The sequence below is a fragment of the Ambystoma mexicanum genome, chromosome 1q, assembly GCF_040938575.1.
Source record: "Ambystoma mexicanum isolate Mex_15411 chromosome 1q, UKY_AmexF1_1, whole genome shotgun sequence".
In the NCBI taxonomy this organism is placed as follows: Eukaryota; Metazoa; Chordata; class Amphibia; order Caudata; family Ambystomatidae; genus Ambystoma; species Ambystoma mexicanum.
Genome location: NC_090922.1, coordinates 237,657,971 through 237,679,303, shown reverse-complemented (window position 1 = coordinate 237,679,303; position 21,333 = coordinate 237,657,971). Strand labels below are relative to the sequence as shown.

General features: G+C 45.8%; 1 protein-coding gene across 2 annotated transcripts in view; it reads right to left on the bottom strand.

The window, feature by feature from the left end:
* TFPT (TCF3 fusion partner) overlaps positions 1-21,333 on the bottom strand; it is a 310,340-nt gene that overhangs the window by 182,770 nt on the left and 106,237 nt on the right. For both annotated transcript variants that reach the window (XM_069637997.1, XM_069638007.1), the window contains one exon: positions 6,110-6,180. In XM_069637997.1, coding sequence (XP_069494098.1) covers positions 6,110-6,180 — 71 coding nt within the window. The remainder of the gene's footprint in view (positions 1-6,109; positions 6,181-21,333) is intronic.

Below are 21,333 nucleotides of genomic sequence, written 5' to 3'. Positions count from 1 at the left end.
GTGGATTGTTCACCTCTACAATAGGGCACAACTTTAAAATGCTAATGAGCTGGCATAGAGATCACCCAAGATTATCTATGATGTTTGCGGGAGCCTCCCCCATGTGCCCAAGGGGGTGTGAGAGTCCATGGTCTTTGGCCCACATGTGGTGGCATTGCCCTAAGGTGCAAGTGTTTTGGAAAGAGGTGCCGAGTTGGATGGAAGAGATCACAGCGATTGCGTTATCCCTGGACCGGTTACAATCCTTATTAGCGGTCCTGCAAAAAGACAGGGAAGAATACAGACTCCCTAAGATGTGTGAGGCAATGCTGAGGGCAGGGAGACTGGCCTTACCCCAAGGTTGGAAAAAACAAAACACTCTCCTCGAAAGAAGCTTGGGAAGGGAAAGTGCATAACATAATAATGGAAAGTCTGACAGCGGCAGTGCACGATAGGATGGATGAGCGGTGTTCTTTGTTGCTTAAATGGGGACTGGTTGAAGGAAACAAAAGGAGGTTGAAAAAACAAATGAATGGAACTTGAATCGGAAGGAGGAGGCCCTGAAGGGAGCCGGCCAGGGTGTAAGACAGACATAATGAGGACTATATCCTTCAAGACATGGATGAGGGAGAACTGCGCCATTGAATGTGTTTGAGCTTGGTGGGGGGGGGGCGGATTGAGGGAGGTGGCTGGAGGGAGAGGCGGGGGTTTTAGGTACGAGGGATGACCTAGATTTTTGACATTATGGTGGGTTACACTGGTTACTATAGTTTTCTTGAAATGTCTCTTTCAATCTCACATAAAAAAAAAATAATAAAAAGATGAATGTCAGACGGTCTTCTGCACACCATACAGATACTACCAATAGAGTGATACCTTTTGGACTGGCCAATGCTCCTTTATTTCTAAGATTTACGGACCATCTCTTCTTGGGTCCTTCTGTTCCACACCATGTATTTGGAGGTCATAGTGATGTATTCCAAGTACTCCAGCACACCCAAAGAACACAATCAACATGCTCGTAAAGTGCACCACTGTCTGACAGAAAACTTGTTGGTCAAACCCATGAAGTGCATTTTCCATGCCACATTGTTCCCATATCGGGGTCCCATTTTGTGACAAAAGGGGAATGAGATGAATACAGAAGGTTTGCCCCAAAGTATTCTTAAAGGGTCTTACCCATCACACGCTTACTTAAGGGAGTGAAGTTCCAGTGGTGTATATAAACACAAACATCCTTCAACCTGTTAAAACAATCCTTTTCAATTGCCCCTCTGTTATACCAGCCAGATACCTCTTGCTCATTTATTGTAGTCTGAGGAGTCTGTCTTACCCATTGGAGCATTTCTAAAGCAATGTCAGAACGGTGGTGAAGAACACCGAATAGCCTAACTTTCCAAGGCTCTCACTGACAGTGGAATAAATGATACAGTCCTGCAGAAGGACTTGGTGAAATACATTGTACAATCCTGGAGAAGGACTTCTAGCTACAAAACATTCCATACATTGTACAATCCTGGAGAAGGACTTGGCTACAAAACATTCCTGTACTGGATGGAGTTATCTGCCATGGGGTGCTTGACACAGAGTGGAAGTCTGAACTGAACATAGGAATTTTAAGAATGTGAGATGTTGGAGTTTAACAACAGCCGACAAGCACTTTGGGCATAGTACTTTGTGCCAAAAAATCTAGTTGTGACATACATATAGGGTTTTCAAAACATACCACCAGACATCCTTTTGCAACACATTAAGAAACCTAATGTTGAGTTCAAAGAACCTGACCTGAAACTCTATGGGGAAAATGTTAATCTATTCGGTGTCCTCCTTCCTCCCATCAGTATGTCAAGATACTGGAAAGTATCTCAAGGAAGAGAACATAACTCCTCTGAAACCGTAAAGACTCCATGAAGGCTTGTTATTCCTGGGTAAACGCCTAGTAGTACCTTCAGCCAAGTTACTACATCAACTTCTGTCTCTTTGCAACAATACCTTACCAGCAGGACACTGATTATATCTGCCACCCAAGGCATGCTGCATAGAAGTTTTTGGTGGTATACCATGAAACAAGACAGAACAGCTTATATATCTCCTCTTGCTTTGTTTTCGCCCATGCTAAACACATAAGCTCTCACCCAGCATGGGAACAACTACAGCCAGAGATGCCTGCTGCAAGTAATTTTAACAGATTTCGTCATTGATTTATCTCTTTCTAAAAGCCATCCAGCACTAATGATGGTGGACTCGCAGCCAAAATGACCCATGTCACTCGCTTAGGAAAGATGCCCACATCCAGAGATGCCACAGACTTTTCTAAAGTAAATATGTAGTATTAAGGGCCTTCTCTCCGGCATAATGGCCGACCGCATATCGTCAACACTCCCCAATTTTGGATGATCCTCTGCAACTTCCAGAGAATAAAAAAGATCTATGTCATCTGGATTCCTGCCTCAATCTAATGTGCAGACTGAACGGTTAAGTCAAACAATGGAGCAATATCTTTGTTGGTTTTCTTCTGCTGCTCAGGATGACTAAGTGAATCTCCTGCCCACAGCGGAGTTCGCCTACAAACTTCGATCCAAATCAGTCCTTTTTTCTTAGACTTATATCCATCATTGGAAAGCATTTCCCCATAACACCATCTATGGAGAAAATACCTTCTGTAGCTCAACTAATCATGAATCTCCAAAAGTGATGCAAGGAAGCTTTACGCAATTTACTAAGCCCCAAAAAGACGAAGAAATACACTGATGCCCATTGAAAGGATGGTCCCGACTACAAAGTAGGGAACAGCGTGTGGTTGGCTATGCAGCACCCCTGGAACAACTAACCACATCCAAGTTGGCATCTCGTTTCATGGGACATTCCCAGATCACCCAGCAAATAATTTGTTACATTTTGGTTGGCTTTGCCTTCAAACTGGAAAATGCATACATCTAGTAGGTGTGCCTTGTCTGTGAGAGCCTCCACACCTCCTAAAGTTCTAAAGGAAGCAATATGAGGTTGCCCAGATCAATGACTCCAGATTCAATTGGGGCTCCTTGCAACATCTCATAGATTGGAAAAGATACGGTCCACGCAAACATATTTGGGAACCCATCATGAATGTACCCAGTGCTCCATTTTGAATTTGGGTTCATTTTACTCCTCATTTTTTTAAAGTTGAGAGTAAAATGATTTTTTAGGGAGTAAAAATGTAAGTCATATTCCCAATGGGAGTATTTTATAAGCGTGCCAAAATGTTTTAACTGTAAAACAGAATTTATTTTCTAATAAATATTTCTTTGCACAATAAAAGATTCATCTTTACCTCACCGAATCAGGCAGCAATAATAGTATCTACCTGTAAAACTATGTATACTACTGGCCCAAACATATCCATGGACATCTCTGGGTGAAAGCAGGAAGACATGAACCTATATGTTGGTTTCCTATTTTTTGTTGAGTATTTTTATTTTTGGGGGAGTATTTGCCAATTTTTAGGGAGTAAAAGTGGCCGATCCACCCCTTATGTGTTGGGCTGAATGTACATGCTCCTCATTTACGCCATCGTTTTAATCGCCTAGAGCCTTTGAAGTCTGCCCTTGGGCCCTGGGAAGGGGCATAATGACACAGGACCATTCGCCTTATTACCCACCTGGTGCTTGTGGCATTGTTGTGAGAAGAGGAGGTGGTACAAGATGATTTTGGCAATACATTGGCATCATTGAAACAGAAAAATGCTAGGTGGTCTAGTCCTCATCCAAGATAGCTAAGCAATGCTTTTACACAGCACTTCTAAAACCCAGACTCCGCTGTCAGAATCAGCAAGGATCTACACGTCACAATGCAACAATTACCCACACTCTGCTGCTGACACTCCTTGTTCCGTCAGTTTCTTGCTCTGGTGACTGCCTTTTCTCTCCTACTCTTCTTCCCCGCTCCCTCTCCTGACTGGAGCCCTCACAGTCTTGTTGTCTTCAGTAGCTCTGCCATTAAAGGCCCTTCCACCTGATTTAAACACTACCTAGGCTATCTGTAGGGCATATTTTTGCTGGCGTTTAGTTTTTGGTGTGGAGTGGGGTTGCAGGGATATCCCATATCAGAGATTCCTCTTTTAACATCCTGCTCATTAAGATGGATTTTCAGAATCAACCCTGTGGGCGGATTCCAATAGGCCACAATATTTTGGTCAATAAGGAAAGACACAAATTTCTAGACAAACTCTATAGGTAGTGTCCCTGAGCAGTAAGACCTAGACTTAAGAGCGTGTGGGTGGTGAGGGGATCTGTTAAGCACACACACAGCACTCTTAATAATTCAAGTTAGGCTGAATGTATACAATTGCAGTTATATTTATGAGGCCTTACAATAAAAACCACAGGTACATAGAAATATCTACTATGAACATATGTACATCCAGCTTGCCCTTGCACCAACACTTTACTTTCACAGTTAAATCAGATACTAGAAAACTGTAAATTTAGTAAAGTAAGTGAAGTAAACAAGGATAAGTAATACACCAGCTAGAAATCAAGTAAGTAATTCAAAGAACAGAAAAACACAATTATACTGCCTTATAAAAAGAAGGTCATCTGTTGTTAAGTCATACCCTGCTAAAGGAGATGGGCCTAGTGCCCTAAAAGTCACAGGTCACACTATTAACCCGTTGTAGGGATTTGGGCGGCTTTTAAGAAGGATGGACAAGTGTTGGCAATATATAGGTGTAATTGTTGCAAGTAGTGAAAAACAAAGCAACCAAAGTTCTTGGGAAGTCTTCTCTCAATCCCATCACCTTAGGGGAAGATCCTTGGCTAGAAATCCACAGATCACAACCACGCAAGGAAAGGGTAGGGTTTGGACTTCACGCCCTTTAAAACCTATGATGTAGGGGTGTGTAGAAACCGGTATAAACTCACCCCTTGTACTTAGATTCCATCAGTAATCACCTCAGAGGGTTCTGAATTTGCTGGGCCCACTTACTACATGCCTTGGTTCCATTGTTGGGGGCATAGGGTTTGCTGGTGCAGAGGTCAGTTTGGGCATCGGGATTTAGGTCCGGATAGTTGGCGGTTTGGCACACTGGCAAGACGGTTCCTAAAACCTAAGACCAAAAATTATGTACTTACCTTTAAAGGTCAGGAGGAGGTCAAAAGAGCAAAATGTTTGGGGTTCCATAGAGGTCTATGGAGGGAAAGCAGAAAAAATAAAATATTTCCTTATACTCATCTTGGGGAGCGGTAGAAGTTGGAGGTTAAAATCACCCCACCAATATGAAAAACAGGGTTGGCCTTGGTCACACACACTTCTAGACATTTGCCAATAGGATGTTATTTCCATGGGAAAAGAAGTATATTAGAGTTAAAGTCGATTTTGGCTAGCTAAAAAATACCATTATTGGGAATGGGAGTTACCTTTTCATTTTCTATAAAAAATTGCTATATTCCTAAGTCAAAAAATATCAAGTAATGTACTCACACTTCAAAAACTTGTTTCATCACTCTCCAGCAGTCTAGTCTCCTTTTAGTATGTTAATTTGTTGTTATGGCCACCGAGTGGGGTAATGCAATTGCTCAGCCCAGATCTGGAATAATGTTCTTTGTTCTTACAAAAGGCTTAGTATATTTTATATAAAGCTAAACTGTTCAGAAATGATATCTTCTAGAGTGTTGATGTACATTACTGGCAGTTCAAACTATCCATTTTAAATAGATCTGTATGCCAAATACAACCCCTATGTCTCTCCATAGCTCAGCTTCTTGTTTTTCTGTGTTTTCAACAGAACATTTTATCAAATGTTAATTTCTAGAAAGATTATATTGCCATAGCCGATGCATTTCTCATGAATCTTATGATCAACACTGACAGCTGTGCATGTCTCTTAGACTGAACTGATAGTTTCATACAGAACCCATACTTTCTTCTTACACTGGAGCCTCTCAGTATGAACTGCAAACATCAATTACTGGATTTTCTACTCTGACCCAAACACTAAATTCCACTATCCTCTTGAAAATGTAGTAAGATTTCTGTTCACCTTTTGTCATGGTAGTAAACAGGGGTACCCTATTTTGTGTGAAAGAGATGCAAGTGCCTGTAGAGACCTTAAAAACACAGACGTTCCTCATGAAAGAATGAACAGCGAGTGTACCTTCTCTCGTGTTTCAGCTTCCGTGTGATCTTCTCAACCTGATGCAGCCTGTTCAGCACCCTTTCATTCACCTGAGTAGGATAAAAATCAACATGTGTACAAGGATTGGGAACTAGTGAAAACATCAGAAAGTGATACGGTCTTAGGCATTAGTGCAGGAGTAGGGGCCTGGTTTGGGGCATTTGACATGAACCTCTTAAAGAACTGGAAAACAATATTGTCACACTACAAGGTTACTTTCTAGGTAAATAATAATAATTTAGCATTTGTATAGCGCTGTGAACCCTCAGGCATCTGAGCACTGCTTATTACCCAAGGTGTGTGGTGCTCATTTATAGACCTGGGAAGGATGAAAGGCCGAGTTTGGCCCTGCCGGGATTCGAACCTGCATCAGCAGGCTTTGCACAGATGTCAAAGCGAGAGCTCTACTCGCTGTGCTATCAGTGAACAAGTCACATTCATCTCTGCAGCAAACCTGATCAACGTGTCTGGATTGGCCCAAAAAAAAAAATAAATAAATAAATAATAATCACACCCAGCCTAGTGATTAAACAATCAAAGGCCATATTTTGGCAGTGCTAGTAAAGAGTAAGCTTGGTGCTATTGAATAAGTAATTCGTAGTAATTGAATGATAAAATATGGGCAGTGTTGAACGTTTCTATCTCCAACATCACTTCTAACAAATTGATTATGCTGATAGAAGAATAAACAATGACTTGGAAGTCAGTCTGAGGGGAAGTAGAAAGAGAAACTGAGAGGTTGATATCCAGAGACCGTTTTTCTAATGACTACTTAAGATCCATGAGTTGCAGAAATCCACCATAGGGGAGAGGGGGGAGCTGTGCCTTCCTGGTGGTAATGTCAGACCTCAAGAATGTATTTCCCTTATGACTTTAGGATACTGGAAGTTTGTCTCAAGTTCCAACAGAAGCAATAACTAGCCTGTTTTCACAGGTCGCTCCCAAAAAGACTACTCAGCCAACCCTTCCAGTATTAAGTGAAGCCACTCCCATGTCATAGCAAATACTTCTGATCATCATACCTGCTGAGTTATTACAATGTCATGGATGCGATCGTTTTAACCATGTGCAAAAGGACCAATCTTAAAAGAGGAGATGCTATTTCCATGTTAAACAGTCAAAATGCCATTGGAAAGCATCCCAAAAGTCCAATGGAAGAGGCAAGTAATTATCTGCACAGACCAGGCATAGTGAAAGTGTGTTTATCCGGTTCAGAGGAAAATACTTGAGCCTGATACTGTACAAATCACAAGATAGAGGGTGCGTACATGTGTTAAGAAAGGAAGAAGGCATACTATGGCAAAAGGGAAAATGATATCACAAAAGGAAACCTTTCCCACCCAATCCAAGGAGAAAAGGCAGTAACTAATTCTACGAAAGTAAATAATAATACATCATGCTTTTCAGTAACCAGGGCAGCATAAAGGGACAGAAAACACTGGCAAACTGGGCTGCATCAAATAGTAAAGTACAGAGAAAGGCTGTCTGCAGACAGAGGAAGACAGAAAGGGAAATTCAGAAAGCATAAATCAAATAAGCGCATAAATCCGAAATCCAGGACAGAGGAACAGGATACAGGAACTAGTAACTGGGCACAAAGCTAGGAACAGGAACTAGGTACAAGGCATGGAACTAGGAACAAGGAACTGGAACTAGATACTTGGCACAATATCTATGAACAAGGAAATGGAACTAGGTACAAGGCACAGAAACTAGGAACAAGGAACTGGAAATAGATACATGGCTCAATATCTATGAACAGGGAACTGGAACTAGGTACAAGGCACAGAAACTAAGTACAGGAAACAGGGACTAGTCACAACAGGAACACTGCTACAATGACCAGCGCCGGACTGAAGCAAACTGAGGCTTTTAAAGCTGCTTAACGAGCACACCCCTCAGGCGTGCCGCCTGCTGCACCTGCAGCCACGGGTGTTGCCTATCCTCCTCCCAACGTTGTGCTGCAAGGGAGGAGATGATGCAGTGAGCCAGGCATTCTGGGAAGCAGGAGGTGAAGCAGTGAGCCAAGGCATTCTGGGAAACATAGTCATTTGATTTAAATAGCATGCCGGATGCCAGGGAGGAGATGAAGCAGTGAACCAGGCATTCTGGGAAGCAGGAGGTGAAACAGTGAGCCAAGGCATTCTGGGAAACATAGTCATTTGATTTAAATAGCATGCTGGCTGCCAAAAACCAGGAATGGATCCGGAAGGGAAGTAACTGGGAAAATAAGGTTTTAACGCTCCCAATTCATCAGAGCACTGTAGCATAGGGTTCGAAGGAAATGTCCAGTAAGGAATAAACCCCAGAACATGCCCCCAAGTGGCGGGGATGGGAACGAAGGGAGCGAGCCGTGACAACATGAATGATGGGAGGAGAAAAAAAAAAAAGGAACAGATCTCAGCAGCTTGTTATTCACTCCATTCCTACTCTGGACCCTGGCCATCACACTGGAACCAATTTTCCCTTGAGTTTCTTTATCAGGCTCATAACAATCATACCAGTTAAAAGTGGGGGAAAAACAAGTAATTAAGTAAACTTAAAATCGCGGGTTCCATTTAAAGGTTTGATAGAGAGCAGGATGTAACTGATTGTAGGTCCTCTAAAACTGCTCGTAGGTAAGGCAGAACTTTTGTACTCTCCTTAAAGCTGTGGCACCTGTACAGTAATGGAACTCATTCAACTCAGATTATTAGCTGTGCTTATTGTATAATAAATCAGTTGGTAACAAGCAATTTCATGATTTTACACTGAAGAGAAAGTGGAAACCCAAGGTCAATGTAATCTTGCCCAGTGTCACCCAAGGCCAGTGTCATCAGTAAAACTTCATATGCCCCATGGATATGCAGTACAGCTGTGCAACACAGCGCACACCCTAACTGGAATGTGTATAGGCCATCATTCTTGTACTACATCAACATTACACTTGACCATTTAGAATGCATTCAGCATTGTAAATTCATTGCAAACTGGTTCAACTCCATAGATTGCTGAAACCTAGGCAATAAAATGCCAATTCGATCATAATTTGAGGACCTAAAATTGACAAACATAAAAAAGATAAAAGGCCTTGATCAAAACAGAAAAAAAAAAAAAAAAATACAATTTCTGCTAAGAATCACACATTCGGACAGCTCACAATATGAGCTAATTAATTAATATACGGTCCGGATTTGTGAACCCAAGCCAATAAATTAATTACATCAAAAGGCATCTGCAACAAGTCTTAGGCCAAGAATTCAAAAAGAAAATGAAAACATGATGAAATTAAAAGCGAACGGAAATCCTGTTGTGGAACGCAGTAATTCCTCTGCCTATTGGAAACGTACCAAATGCCACCTAGCAGAGTGATCAAGGTTTAACACACAATCAAAAACAAATTATTAATGGGTTATCAGAAACCAGACCCTTGAGAGAAAATGAAAATGACAGAAGAAAGCCAAGTATAAATGATGGAGCCTTGAGTTCCTGAAGTCAATAGTGTATTTTACCAAACCAAAAGATATAATCTTAAAGCTCCCTGTTAGTAAGGCATCAGGCCCAAATTTGATCCCAGCCCAGTTATTTACGTCTATGCAGGGGTTCTGTATCCCCTTTCTAAAGCACCTGAACAAACAATGTGATTGTACCCGTGAAGCCCAGTTGTTTTTGCCCTGGCCCGATGGCCCTTTCACACACCTGCCCCCAGGGCAGGGAAGGACCACCAACACGGATAACCTATAAAAAAAAATCTCACGAGTCCGATAAAGAAATAGTTTGAGGGTTTTTATTACAGTACTTTAAAAAGTGTTTTTCTAACTTCAAGACTGCAGGTGGACTGGATTAATGGGGGGTAGGGAAGGCGTTTCTAGCTGATCCCTCAACATCTCATGGGCTCCATTCCACTAGACCTGCAGGGCGAGTTCGTTGGTTTACATACTCCATCTAAGAGCAATGCACTTGCCCCAAGGTGACTGGTGACAAATTATTTACAGGCGCTTTTTGTAAAATGGTGCATGTAGCCATAAGCACACTTCATATTTGGTGCAATTCTGTCAAGCATGTATAGTGAAACTTGTATTTGCCATTTAGTGCAAAGTATGTTTGCAGCAAATTAAAAAGGTTTCTTACATTCCCGTACTCGCTAGCAAGGTCGAGTAGCATGCAAATGGTAATCGCCCCTGCAGATAAACTACTCGCCAATGCTAGTGGGCTAGTATCTCCTCGCTGGCTTGAGCACTAATCTTCACTGTGATGAATCTGATGTCATCACTCCTCATGTGTCCAGAGAAGGGCAGCCGCTACATGATCATGACCCTGGGGGCGGCTAAATGAGGGAGGCCCACATTTGGGGGGGTGTGGAGGGGGGAGTGAGGGGGGGTGCGCCTCAGGTGGATGACAATGTAAGTATGTCACATACTCTCCCCCCCACACACTCCCCCTTAATTGCCTTCTAGAGATGTTTACTCATTTCTTGATGGCATATTGTAACTCTCTCTCAAACTACTTTCCAAGTCTACTTCAAGTATTCCACGATATCACCGAATAAACAGTTAATTAACAACGGAGACAAGGAAGAGGCAGGTAGCAGTCATGATTACTCCCTATGAGATTCAACACCAGCTTCCCCAACATCACATAAGGAACAGTGTGGAAACAACTGAGACGAAGAAGAGGCGAGGAGCAATGTTGATTACTCCTAATGAGAACCACTAATAGTGGTCTAGTCACTGGGGAAATTAGATTGGCCCGGGATGGTTTAAAACCATGCTGGGAAGAGAAGCATGGAGTACTACAGCTCAGGACAGAGCTAGGTACTGGCGGCGACGTGGAAGCCCAAGCAGCTACATGGAGCGAGAGGGCAGCACAGTGACCAACATGTTTAGGGAGGATCTGCAGAAACCAGAACGAAGCGTGAGGAAGCAAGACATGCATCCTGACAGCTGCGGAGGCTGATAAGCCGACTGAAGCCCTAACGCCTACTGGAGGTGCCGGCAAGAGCAGAGTGACGCGGGAGCCAGAGCAACATCCAACTTGGTCAGGAACGCCGAGAAAGCGCATGGGAGACAGCCACCCAAGGCCAGGGACATCACCCCTGACAAATTCTGGAGCTCTGGCTCAGCTGCGTTACAAAACTTCCCTCGGGGAGGGGTTGGGGACCCTGCTGGGACTCCCTGGGACAGCCGCTGCACTTGAGGATGATCGCCCCATATGGGAGACAGCCCAAAAGGCCAGGGAAATTACCCCCGCCCATCCTGGAGCGCTGGCTGGGCTGCATTACAGAATTTCCCCCTGGGGACGGGAGGGGGCCCTGCCAGGGGCTTCCCTGGTGCTGCCGCTACGCTTGGGGACGGTACACCTACATGGGAAACTGATGCCCATGGCAAGGGATATCACCTCCAACCGTCCTAGAGTTCTTGCTGACCTGTGTTACAGCTTTTCCCCCACCAGGGAGTCCCGGCATGGACCCCATCTTTTCCCGCAGGGAGAAGCTGTACCGCAGGCCCGCCAGATCTCCAGGATAGTCGGGGGGTTATGTCCCCGAACTTGGGCGGCTGTCTCCCATGTGGGATGACCATCCCCAAGTGCAACGACATTTCCAGGGAGCCACGGCAGGGTCCCTGTCCTTTCCAAGAGGGAAAAGCTGTAACGCAGGCCAGCCAGAACTCCAGGAAGGTCGGAGGTGATGCCTCCGGCCTTGGGCACCTTGTCTTCCATGTGGGTCGACCATCACCAAGTCCAGCAGCAGTTCCCGGGGAGCCCCGGCAGGATCCCCATTCCTCCCCAGAGGAGACATCTGTAACACAGCACAGCCAGAGGTGCAGCCTGGGCTTGCTGACGGTCAACCCACATGGTAGGCCATCCCCCTTTTCATTACATAAGTCACTGGTGCCCCTACCCCCAAACCACACCAACAACTTTTTTGTTTTTGATATTTTTTGTTTTGCAACTACCCTAGGGGCAGATGGCCACATTACTGTGCCCATCTGGCCCGAGGGTGGGCAAAATGTACTGCCCCATGCTTCGGGGGTGGGAAGGCTGTGCCAAGATTTCTGGCGGTCCCCCCCCCCCGAAATGAATGGGGGGGCATCTCATGTAGCCCTCCCTGGAGGCAGATGAGGCCGAATTCTGCCCCCAGGGAGTGCTACATGAGGTGCCCCTCCCATCCATTTGGGGTTGGGAGGAGAAGGCCACCCCCCCCTTTTCATTCCATATATATTCACTGGTTGTTTAATGTCCCCCTACCCCCACCCAAAACACCCTCTTTTTTATTTTGGCCCTTTCCTAGGGGCAGATGGGCACATTATTGTGCCCATCTGCCCCCAAGGAAGAGGGGGCAAAATGTAGTGCCCCAAGCTTGGGGGGGGGCGTTCAAAGATTTCCGGTGGTCCTCTCCCTCCCCACCCCAAATGGATGGGGTGGGCATCTCATGTACACCTTACTAGGGGCAGAAATCTGCCCCCAGGGAGGGCTACATGAGGGGGGCCCCCACCCACTTAGGATGGGGGGGGGGAGAGGGCCACCCCCTTTTCATTAAATAAAAAGCCTGGTGGTCTAGTGGCCCCACTACCCCAAACTGATTTTCATTTATTTTTTGCCCCTTTCCTAGGGGCAGATGGGCACATTACTGTGCCCATCCGCCCCCGGGGGAGGGGGCAAAATGTGCTGCCCCATGCTTTGGTGGCCATGGAGCTGGGGGGGGGGTGGATGAGGGCTGCTTACACAGTAAGCAGCCCCCCCACTTCACAAACAGATCCCTGGTGGTCTAGTGGCATTGCTGGGCACAAATGGAGCAATCCGCGCCCAGCAATGCTTCGAATAAGGTGTTGTTGGAAAGGGGCGAGTCTCCCCTTTCCAACAATACCTCCCTCGATCTGAACAGCACAATAATGCCGCAGATCAAGGAAGAAAAAGAAGGAAACACCTGCTCTTTTCGCTGCGGCAGCCGAAATGGCTGCCACAGTGAAAATTTCAGTTTCACGTCGGTGTGCATTACGCATGCTGACATGAAACTTAAGGAAATCCAAACCCCGGGCCGCGAGGAGGAACCTCCTCCTCACATAGCCCGTGGGTTGGATTTTACTTGTGTGATCCCTGCTTTATGGGATCACACAAAATGCAGTGCCAAAAAGGACGAGATATCTCGTCATTGGCAATACAAACGTAATGTCAAGGATGATATACCTCGTCCTTAGCACTTAAGGGGTTAACATCTACTGTTTATTATGGTTGTATAAAGCAATCCAACTTCAAATGGTTTAAACATTTTTTGGACGCCAAATCCCAGAAAGCCTTAAGTACTGAGACGAAGAAGAGGGGCAAGGAGTCAATGTGGAGTGAAAGTAACATCAAGTTCAACATGCTGTCTAGTTGTCAGGTTTACAATCAGCCGCGCGGGACATTTCAACCTGAATATCATCTGCAATTGAAGGAAAGAGGTGTGCTGCAGAGAAAGCAGAGGGGGAAGCCGATCTAAAGGAGGAGGCAGACACATGGAGAGAAGCTGTGTGAGAAGAGCAGAATGCTTACAGGGAGCCACCTGGAGGCGTACCTTACTGGAGCACCGGGAGTCCAATAAACTTACAGCTGGTGCCCTGGAAGGACCTCAAGGATAAAGGCAGCCAATGCAAGACCGAAGAAGATGCGGTTCTGTGGGGTTGCAGGTGGAAAGCCGATGTTGGAAACAAACGAGAGTCTGCCTAACAGGGGAAGCATTCCCAACAGTAAACCTTCGCCACAGATGCACGGTTCACCAGTGAGTCCACCCAGAGAAGATGGGGACCCCCAAGACGAGCCAACAGACTTATGAACACTTGGGTGATCGTTTTGAATACCGACTAAGTAGAATTGAAAGACGAAAGTGATACAAATCTCCTTATACAAGATGTCAATTTGGGGAACCGTGGAACAAGCATTGCCAAAACCAAGAGATAAAGTTGAAGTTGTTAAACAGAACTTGAACAAGCCCCCATATATGGGATACCAATACGGGGGAAGTTGGATCAAGTAATACCTGAAGTCAAGAAGGTATAAACAGTGAAGAAGTACAACTGTATTATACTTGGAAGAAACGTGAACATTGTAGAAAGACCTGGAGAAAGGCACGCATCAGGCAGTGAGCCCTTTTTGGAAAGATACCTAGCAGGAGAGTACACCAGGGGATCTGCGAGAACCAGAAAGGGGGGGGGAATTCCTGGCAGGGAGGAATCCATAAGGTAGAGGAAAGGAAAAGATCAATTTAAAGATGCCTTACAGGAGAGTACACCAGGATATCTAAAAGTTGAATTGAGAAATTCCTGGCAGGAGAGCATACCAGGAAATCATTTTTGAACAGTTGTTCAAAAATGAAGCAGTAGTTGAAGTTAAACATTTTGCCATCCTGCAAAGTAGAAAAGACTTTGTTTTGCTATACTCCAAACAGTGTTGTGGAAAAGACATAGTTTTACAAAGGTAGCGGGCGCCCCTCTCTCGCAAGAACAGACATGATAACCTGTTCAGTGGTTATTAACCACTTGAGAGTTCGCAGCCACTGCTTTTACTCACTGTGCCTTTCACAGATGGGAAATATCCATTTGCATATCAGTCTTTGTCCTGCCCAGGGGAAAAGACATTTGCTTTGCCAACCTGAGGAAAGAATTTTGTGAAAGACACATTTTCATTGACTTTAACAGAACATTGTTGGGACAGAACATTTTCAACACTTTTGCTGAAATAGTTCAGGGGAAGGGAACAAACCCTTGGACACAAGGATTGCTTTGTTGGAATTACACATTTGGATTTGTGCACATTTTTGTTGACTTGGAAACAAGCATTTACCTTGCACCTTTTAATGTGAGGGTCAGATACATTTTGGACACAAAGACAGCTTGCTTTAGTTTAATCAGCAGAGGCACCCTCATTAGGATCGGAAGCAGATAAACATTTAGCCAAACCCCTTTTTATTTGAATAAAAATGGCTAATGTTGAAATCATGACAACTTTGTGTCCGCCTCTTTTTTCCAACCCCTCACAGAACCCATCAAGAGGAGGGAGTTATCCTCTTGGGTTACAAGGAACTAGGTCATTCATTGTTCAAACTCTTCATTTGGGAACAAAGGAATCTGGGGAAAGGAGACATTTCAAAACTATGAACATTGTCCACTTGGATCATTTTGGTTGGATTTTAACATATGTGCATTCTGTGAATCAGACAATATCCTTCAGACCTTAGATTTAGCTTTAGAGTGTGAGGGCCAGGATAAGATTTCGGACACAGAACATATTTCTTTACTTTGGACATCTTGACAAAGGACAGACACATTAGTGTTGGTTGAGGTTGGGAAACTCCTCCTAGATTAGGGATAGTGAGGCATTTTCCAACCCCTTTATCATTGCGCATTGGAGCATGGGATGTTGATCTTCTACGGCGCGCCTCTTAGGAAAGATTTCATAATTGTATGTAGATTTTCCCATGTGTACACCCCCAAACTTTTTGCTGCTGTTTAGACACCATTGACTGACTTTGCCAGAGAAGCACAGCCTTCAGCTGCACTCCTCTGGGCTTTCACACACTTTTTATGGGGAAACCGACATGCCCTTAAAACAGTCAGTACTGGGAGACTTTGTTTCTCTTAGTCCTTTAACCCGTGTTGCAACTTTTGTGCAACATGTAACAAGTGTGCAATGTATCTTACCATATAGCACACTTGGGTCTATAGTCATTTCCCAAGGCCCTAGATACTCTCTCTGGACTTTTTATGAACTGTGCAGATGTGTGTAACGCTCACCTGATTCTCGCAGAGGCGTCGGTCTTGACTGGGCGACTACCGTATCTTCAAAGATGATGTGTAGCACCCGGTTGGCTCTTTGGGCTGGACCTCTGTGCACTGTATGCCTGACGTGTAGAGTAAAATGTCTGCAGATAGAAAATATGGGGTTAATGAACTGGGGTTATTGGGGTGTCCCTATCTCTTTCCTCTTCTCCTCTCCTGTAGACCCCCAAAGGTTAACGCTCTCACCTTAGGTAAGTGAATGCCGAGCTCGCCATCTGCCTCGGGGCAGGGTGCTGTAACCAGTTTCTTCACTGGATAGGTAGCGCAGGCCTCTTGACTTCAGGGGACTGCTGTCCGTCGTTTACTGCACGAACGGTAAGTTTCGAGTCATTCAAATGTCTTTAAAGTCTTTAGTAATGATGTCTCTTGTTTTGCAGGGTTCCGGCGATGGCGGATGACGGGCTGAAGTGAGTTGAAGATGGAGCCCGTGTGATGAATAGAAGCGCCTGGAAGCACGTAAGTAAGCGCTTGTTGCCTGCTTCACTATGCGATCTAACTGTCTTTTTATTTTGCAGGTACGAGTTCGGAGCGGCTGCAGGGTGCCGGAATACCCACTGGATTAGATGTGGAAAGGAGTAATGGCACGTGAGTATTAAAGTTCCCCAATGTCTTTAAACGCACCTTGTTTTGTCTTTCAGATGCGGGATGCAGCGCCGAAGGCCTCCGGAGCGTGCGAAGAGTTGGTAAACTTTTGTCTTTCAGATGCCGGAATGCAGTGTGAAGACCTCCGGAGCGCACGAAGAGTAGGTAAGCCTTTGCCTTTCAGATGCCGGAATGCTAACCTGTTCTTTCTTGTCTTTATAGGTGTTGCTGAAGACTGGATTCAGGATGGTAAGCCTTTTTCCTTAGGCCCAGGACCGGATGCAGAAGACACAATGAGCGTTCTGCTGCAGAGGTTGCAGAATAACGCAAAGCAAGATTCATCCACCGGGTGTGGTTTAAATAGCCTCCTGTAGTGCTTAGGTGTCTCCTTCCACAGCCACGCCTAAGTAAGAAAAGAGTTCCTGGTAAGAAAAGAGTTCCTGCCTTACAGAAGAGTTCCAGTGTTCTGAATCTAGGGAGTGGCTCCAGCCCCACCCAACAGGAAAAGTAGTTCCAAACAGAAGAGGATCAGAGGCTCAACTGGCAGGCAAGTAAGCAGCATGGTCTGCTGAAGGTAAGTCCACCCAAGCATTATGAGCCCGGCGCTTCCAGCGCTGGGACTGGGCATATTTATGAGCCTGGTGCCACTGGCGCCAGGACTGGGTCCAAAAGGTCCCAATTGGGACTGGTTGGCACTCGGAACCTGGGTTATGGATCTGCTTCCAAGGGAGTTGGGAAAACCCTGACCTTTTGGAAGCAGAGATCATGACAATGTGTCATTGACAGGACTGGTGGCAGCCATCTTTTTGCATTATTTTTAACCCTTTCCTACCGCGTTAACCACGCTTGGCACAAATAGGTGGCCTGGCTCCAAAATGGCCATGCCACAAGGTTCTTTGTCCTGTCCTTTGGCCATCTTGCCCCTTCACCTTCCCCAGGTAGAGTCGACCCGGGTCAGTCCTCATTTGGTCATGCACTTTCCCGCGAAACCCAATGCTTTCGCTGGCTTCTGCATGCCTTGTGTGTATGTCTCCAGGATGTGGGCTGGAACGTCCGAGTCCAATAGACATTCTGGGTGCCAGAGAGTCTGGAGTGCCATGAATGACTAGGACCACTGTGGTCCGTGATTGGTCCACGTATGGAGTGTGTGTTTGTGAGCAGATCTCTCATTGGGTCCTCTTTGTTTTGGCGTGAAAGGAACTTTGGATAAGAGGAGGCCAAAAACACCCATACCATGTCGATCTCCTGAGTTTTCACCGAATTCAGGATAGGATCCAAGTATCCTGCAACTACAAAGCTAAGTCGAGGAAACGCTGGAAGGTTTGGCACCCTGAGCCCGCTGTCGTCCCGTGGGACCCCTCTGCATCTGGTCGTCCTAGAAGGTCTGCGAAGACGATTCGACCCATTGGAATAGTGGGACCAACTAATCTTGGCACCTTCATCAAACCCTGCAAATAAGCTTTCTCAGAAGTGTCCCTGGGCCAACCAGTGGGCTGATCAGCTTACCCAGTTGCTTTGCTCCGTCACCGCTACTGTTTCGAGGAGGCCCTCGAAACTTGGTATAATGCTAGCTCTGTCCCCGGCACCCTCACACCGAATTTCGTCCACTTGCCATTGCCAGGTCTGAAGTGAGAAGAGTGCACCAGGACCGGAGTGAACGCGGTTACCGTGTTTGCCCTGCTGCGGCAACGTCTTTTGCAAGTATGCTGCATTTGTGACCCTCTTGCCCCTGAAGCCTGCTGCAGTGAAACTGGGTCGATTCATCCACCCGGAGCGGAGAAATCGCCACTGTCCCGTTTGGTAATCATCGCTGTATCTCAGGAACTGAAAGCCGCAGAGACGTCCTTTTTGCTGTGTTCGAAACTGCAACCCGAGTGGACTGAACGGGCGAAGTTTGGGTCCGCTTGCGTCGGGGACTGGCGAGTTCTCCTTACCCTAACTGGTGGCCCCTAGTGCAAGGTCCCATTTTTACACACAAGTGGCCCTTGGGGCCCCTCTCTTTTCCACTGCTAGTGCAAGCTAGCAACTCCATCCTGCTCTCTGGAAATGCCTCTGCCTTCAAGTGGACGTCCTCCCTGAATAGTGGGAACTTGTTCTGTATCGCCTCATCCACCTTACCGAGCTGCTAGAGACCCCTTAAGAGACCCTACTTTGCCCATTGGAACAACCGCATGCGCTTGCATTGCATGTACTATTGAGCACAAGGCTCCTCTCTTCTTAGGGCTTGGACTGCCTCTTAGTTAGGTGTATTGTCGATGTCGGAAGGGGCCTAAAGACTATCTGCACTGCCCGTTTCCTTCCCCTCTAGGTTGTCGACATAGTTTGTGTATTTAACCCTTTAGACCCAAACTGCTCCTCAGGGCCTCTACACTTGGGCGTCCCCACACACACATGACCCAGGGGTTTGCCCCCTCGCTGGGCCACTCCTGGCATACACAACCTAGCTTACAGGACTCTTCACACTCTGGAGGGGCGCGGACCACAGGGAGTCTCAGGCTTGTCTTTCTGCTCCTCTTTCCCCAGCCCCTTATTCCAACCGTCCTAAAGTTCTTTTTTTGCTCTCTTCAGCCAAACAGGGCTAGTCCATAGTACCTTGGGTGACCACCAATCCATTTTTTCTGCTCCTCAACACTCCACATGGTCCCTGGGAGGAGTACAGCCCACTGGGAAAAAGTACATGAAGCAGTAGAAAGCATACAACACATACAATAAACCATTTATGGCTCTCCTGGTGACCATTTCCTTTTTCCCTACAGTGATGGAGCTACATTAACACGTAGCTGGGCCCTAATTGGGCCACTGGTTATACCTATATACAAGAATTAACCCTCTGCAGATCACAAGTAATAAACTATAGACTGCCAACTGTTTTCACACACAATCTTGAAAGCCCTACAAGAATAGTTAAAAGGCATTAAACATTTTGCACTGCGTGCAGGGAGGCTTCAGAGCAAGGTTGTCTCAATTGACCAGTGTGAGACATAGAACACTTATAATACACTTCAAAACACACTACGTTTCTCTAAATCAGATGATACCCATTGGGGATGGCACACAGACACGTCCTACACCCTCAGGTGACTCGCTAGGACACTGTGGACATTGATTTATCAGTGGTACATTTAGAGCACTACTGAGTTTGGTGCAAAAGATAGAATAGAAGAATACAATAAAGGTTAACAAATAATTCATAAATGGGTAAGTAATTTTGATAACTTCCAATGCAGATTAAATTGACCCGTTCCTGGGGGAAAGGCCAAAGCACAAAGTCAGAGGTGAAGAGGAGTCGCTCATGGAGCCAGGACAGCCAATGTTAACTGCACACTGTCTAAGGGAGCTGAAGATCTTCTTTGCAGGTAGGTAAAAAGTCTTGCAATGTTTTTAGAAATGTTTGTAGAAAATAGAACACTTGAAGGGCCACACATTGGGAGGCTTGTGAGGGGCAAAGCTTTAGTAACTCTGCAAGGTAACCAAAACAGGTCTCAACCGAGAGCAAGTAAGGCTACACAACAAGAGCTAAGTTCTTAGACTTTACAGTACCTTAGAAGAAATGGTTCCAGCTGGCTTCTGCTCCTGTACAGCTCTGAAGATCCCGTTCCCGAGTCTCAGTCGTGGGGACAAGAGGGAGGGCGACTGGGGACTCCTGCTCTGCAATGGGAAGGTCAGCAGCAGCAATGGGCAAACTTCAATTCAGCGATCCTTCGGTGTTTCAGCTCCTCACGTCTACCACTTCAGACTTTCCATGCTTCTGGGGTCCAGCACTGTTGAGGTGGATCAGGCTTGGTCAGTCCTGCATCAGGGAAGAGGATCTTCCTAGCGCTCGGGTCTGACTTAAAAGCAATGCACACAATCTGGTGTTCCTCTCCCTGGCACTTCGGTTCCAGCATCAGCAGCAGTGGAAATACAGCCAGCTTCGAAAGGATGTCCAGATGGGCTTACTTTGGAGTCGATTGGTCCCACTGACTCAAAGGGAGAGGTCGTCCTTGCAGAACTTCTCTAGTCGAGACAAATTCGGAGCTTGAGCACAGCAGCAGGGCTTCCCCTGGCAAACCAACGGTCCAGGAGTTGCAGCAGGCGTCTCTTCCAAGTTCTTCTTTGATTCCTTTGTTCAGTGGTCAACTGCCTTCCAAGCCAAAAAGCCACACCTTTTATGTAGGTTTCTCCCATTCATTCCAGCCTAGCTGTCAATCACACACCAGAGTGGCTGTCATTGCGGGACAGCCAGCCGGCCTATCACCTTTGAGTGCATTCCTGTAACTAAGGGGATTAAGCACAGAGTTTCGGGCACCACCCTCACCTTCTGCCCCTGCCAGACATACTGGAGCCAGAGGCGGGCTTCACTCGTGAATCCCGCCAAAGGCAAAGCAAACAAAGGGACCAAACATGGTTTGGCATGCAGAATAAATCTCAAGAAGGACCTTTCCAGCAAGAAATGGCGAAGAAAGAAGACAGGGCCATTTTGACGAAATGGGCACCCATGGGTGCCTTACTGCAGCTGCGAACGCAGCCTGCAGTAAAACCACACAATGGTAGTAAAAAGTAAACCACTGCCACCAGCCATTAATTGTAGAAAGGGCAACATACAAATGTTAAATGACAAACTAGACAAAGGGGATACTAAGTAACCCCTCCAGCACTCTATGGAAGATGGTGTGTGCTGGGTCTACAAAGTTGTTACAAAAGGACAAGTCAATATCACTTTACTGCTCTTCTAAACAGTAGTTTATCCCAGAGAAGGTATTTAAACCTCTGGGAAATCTGAAAGACTTCCCTGTGCCACTGCACTGAAGGTGCTGTGTGGTACAATGTAAAAGATGATGTCTGATGCTA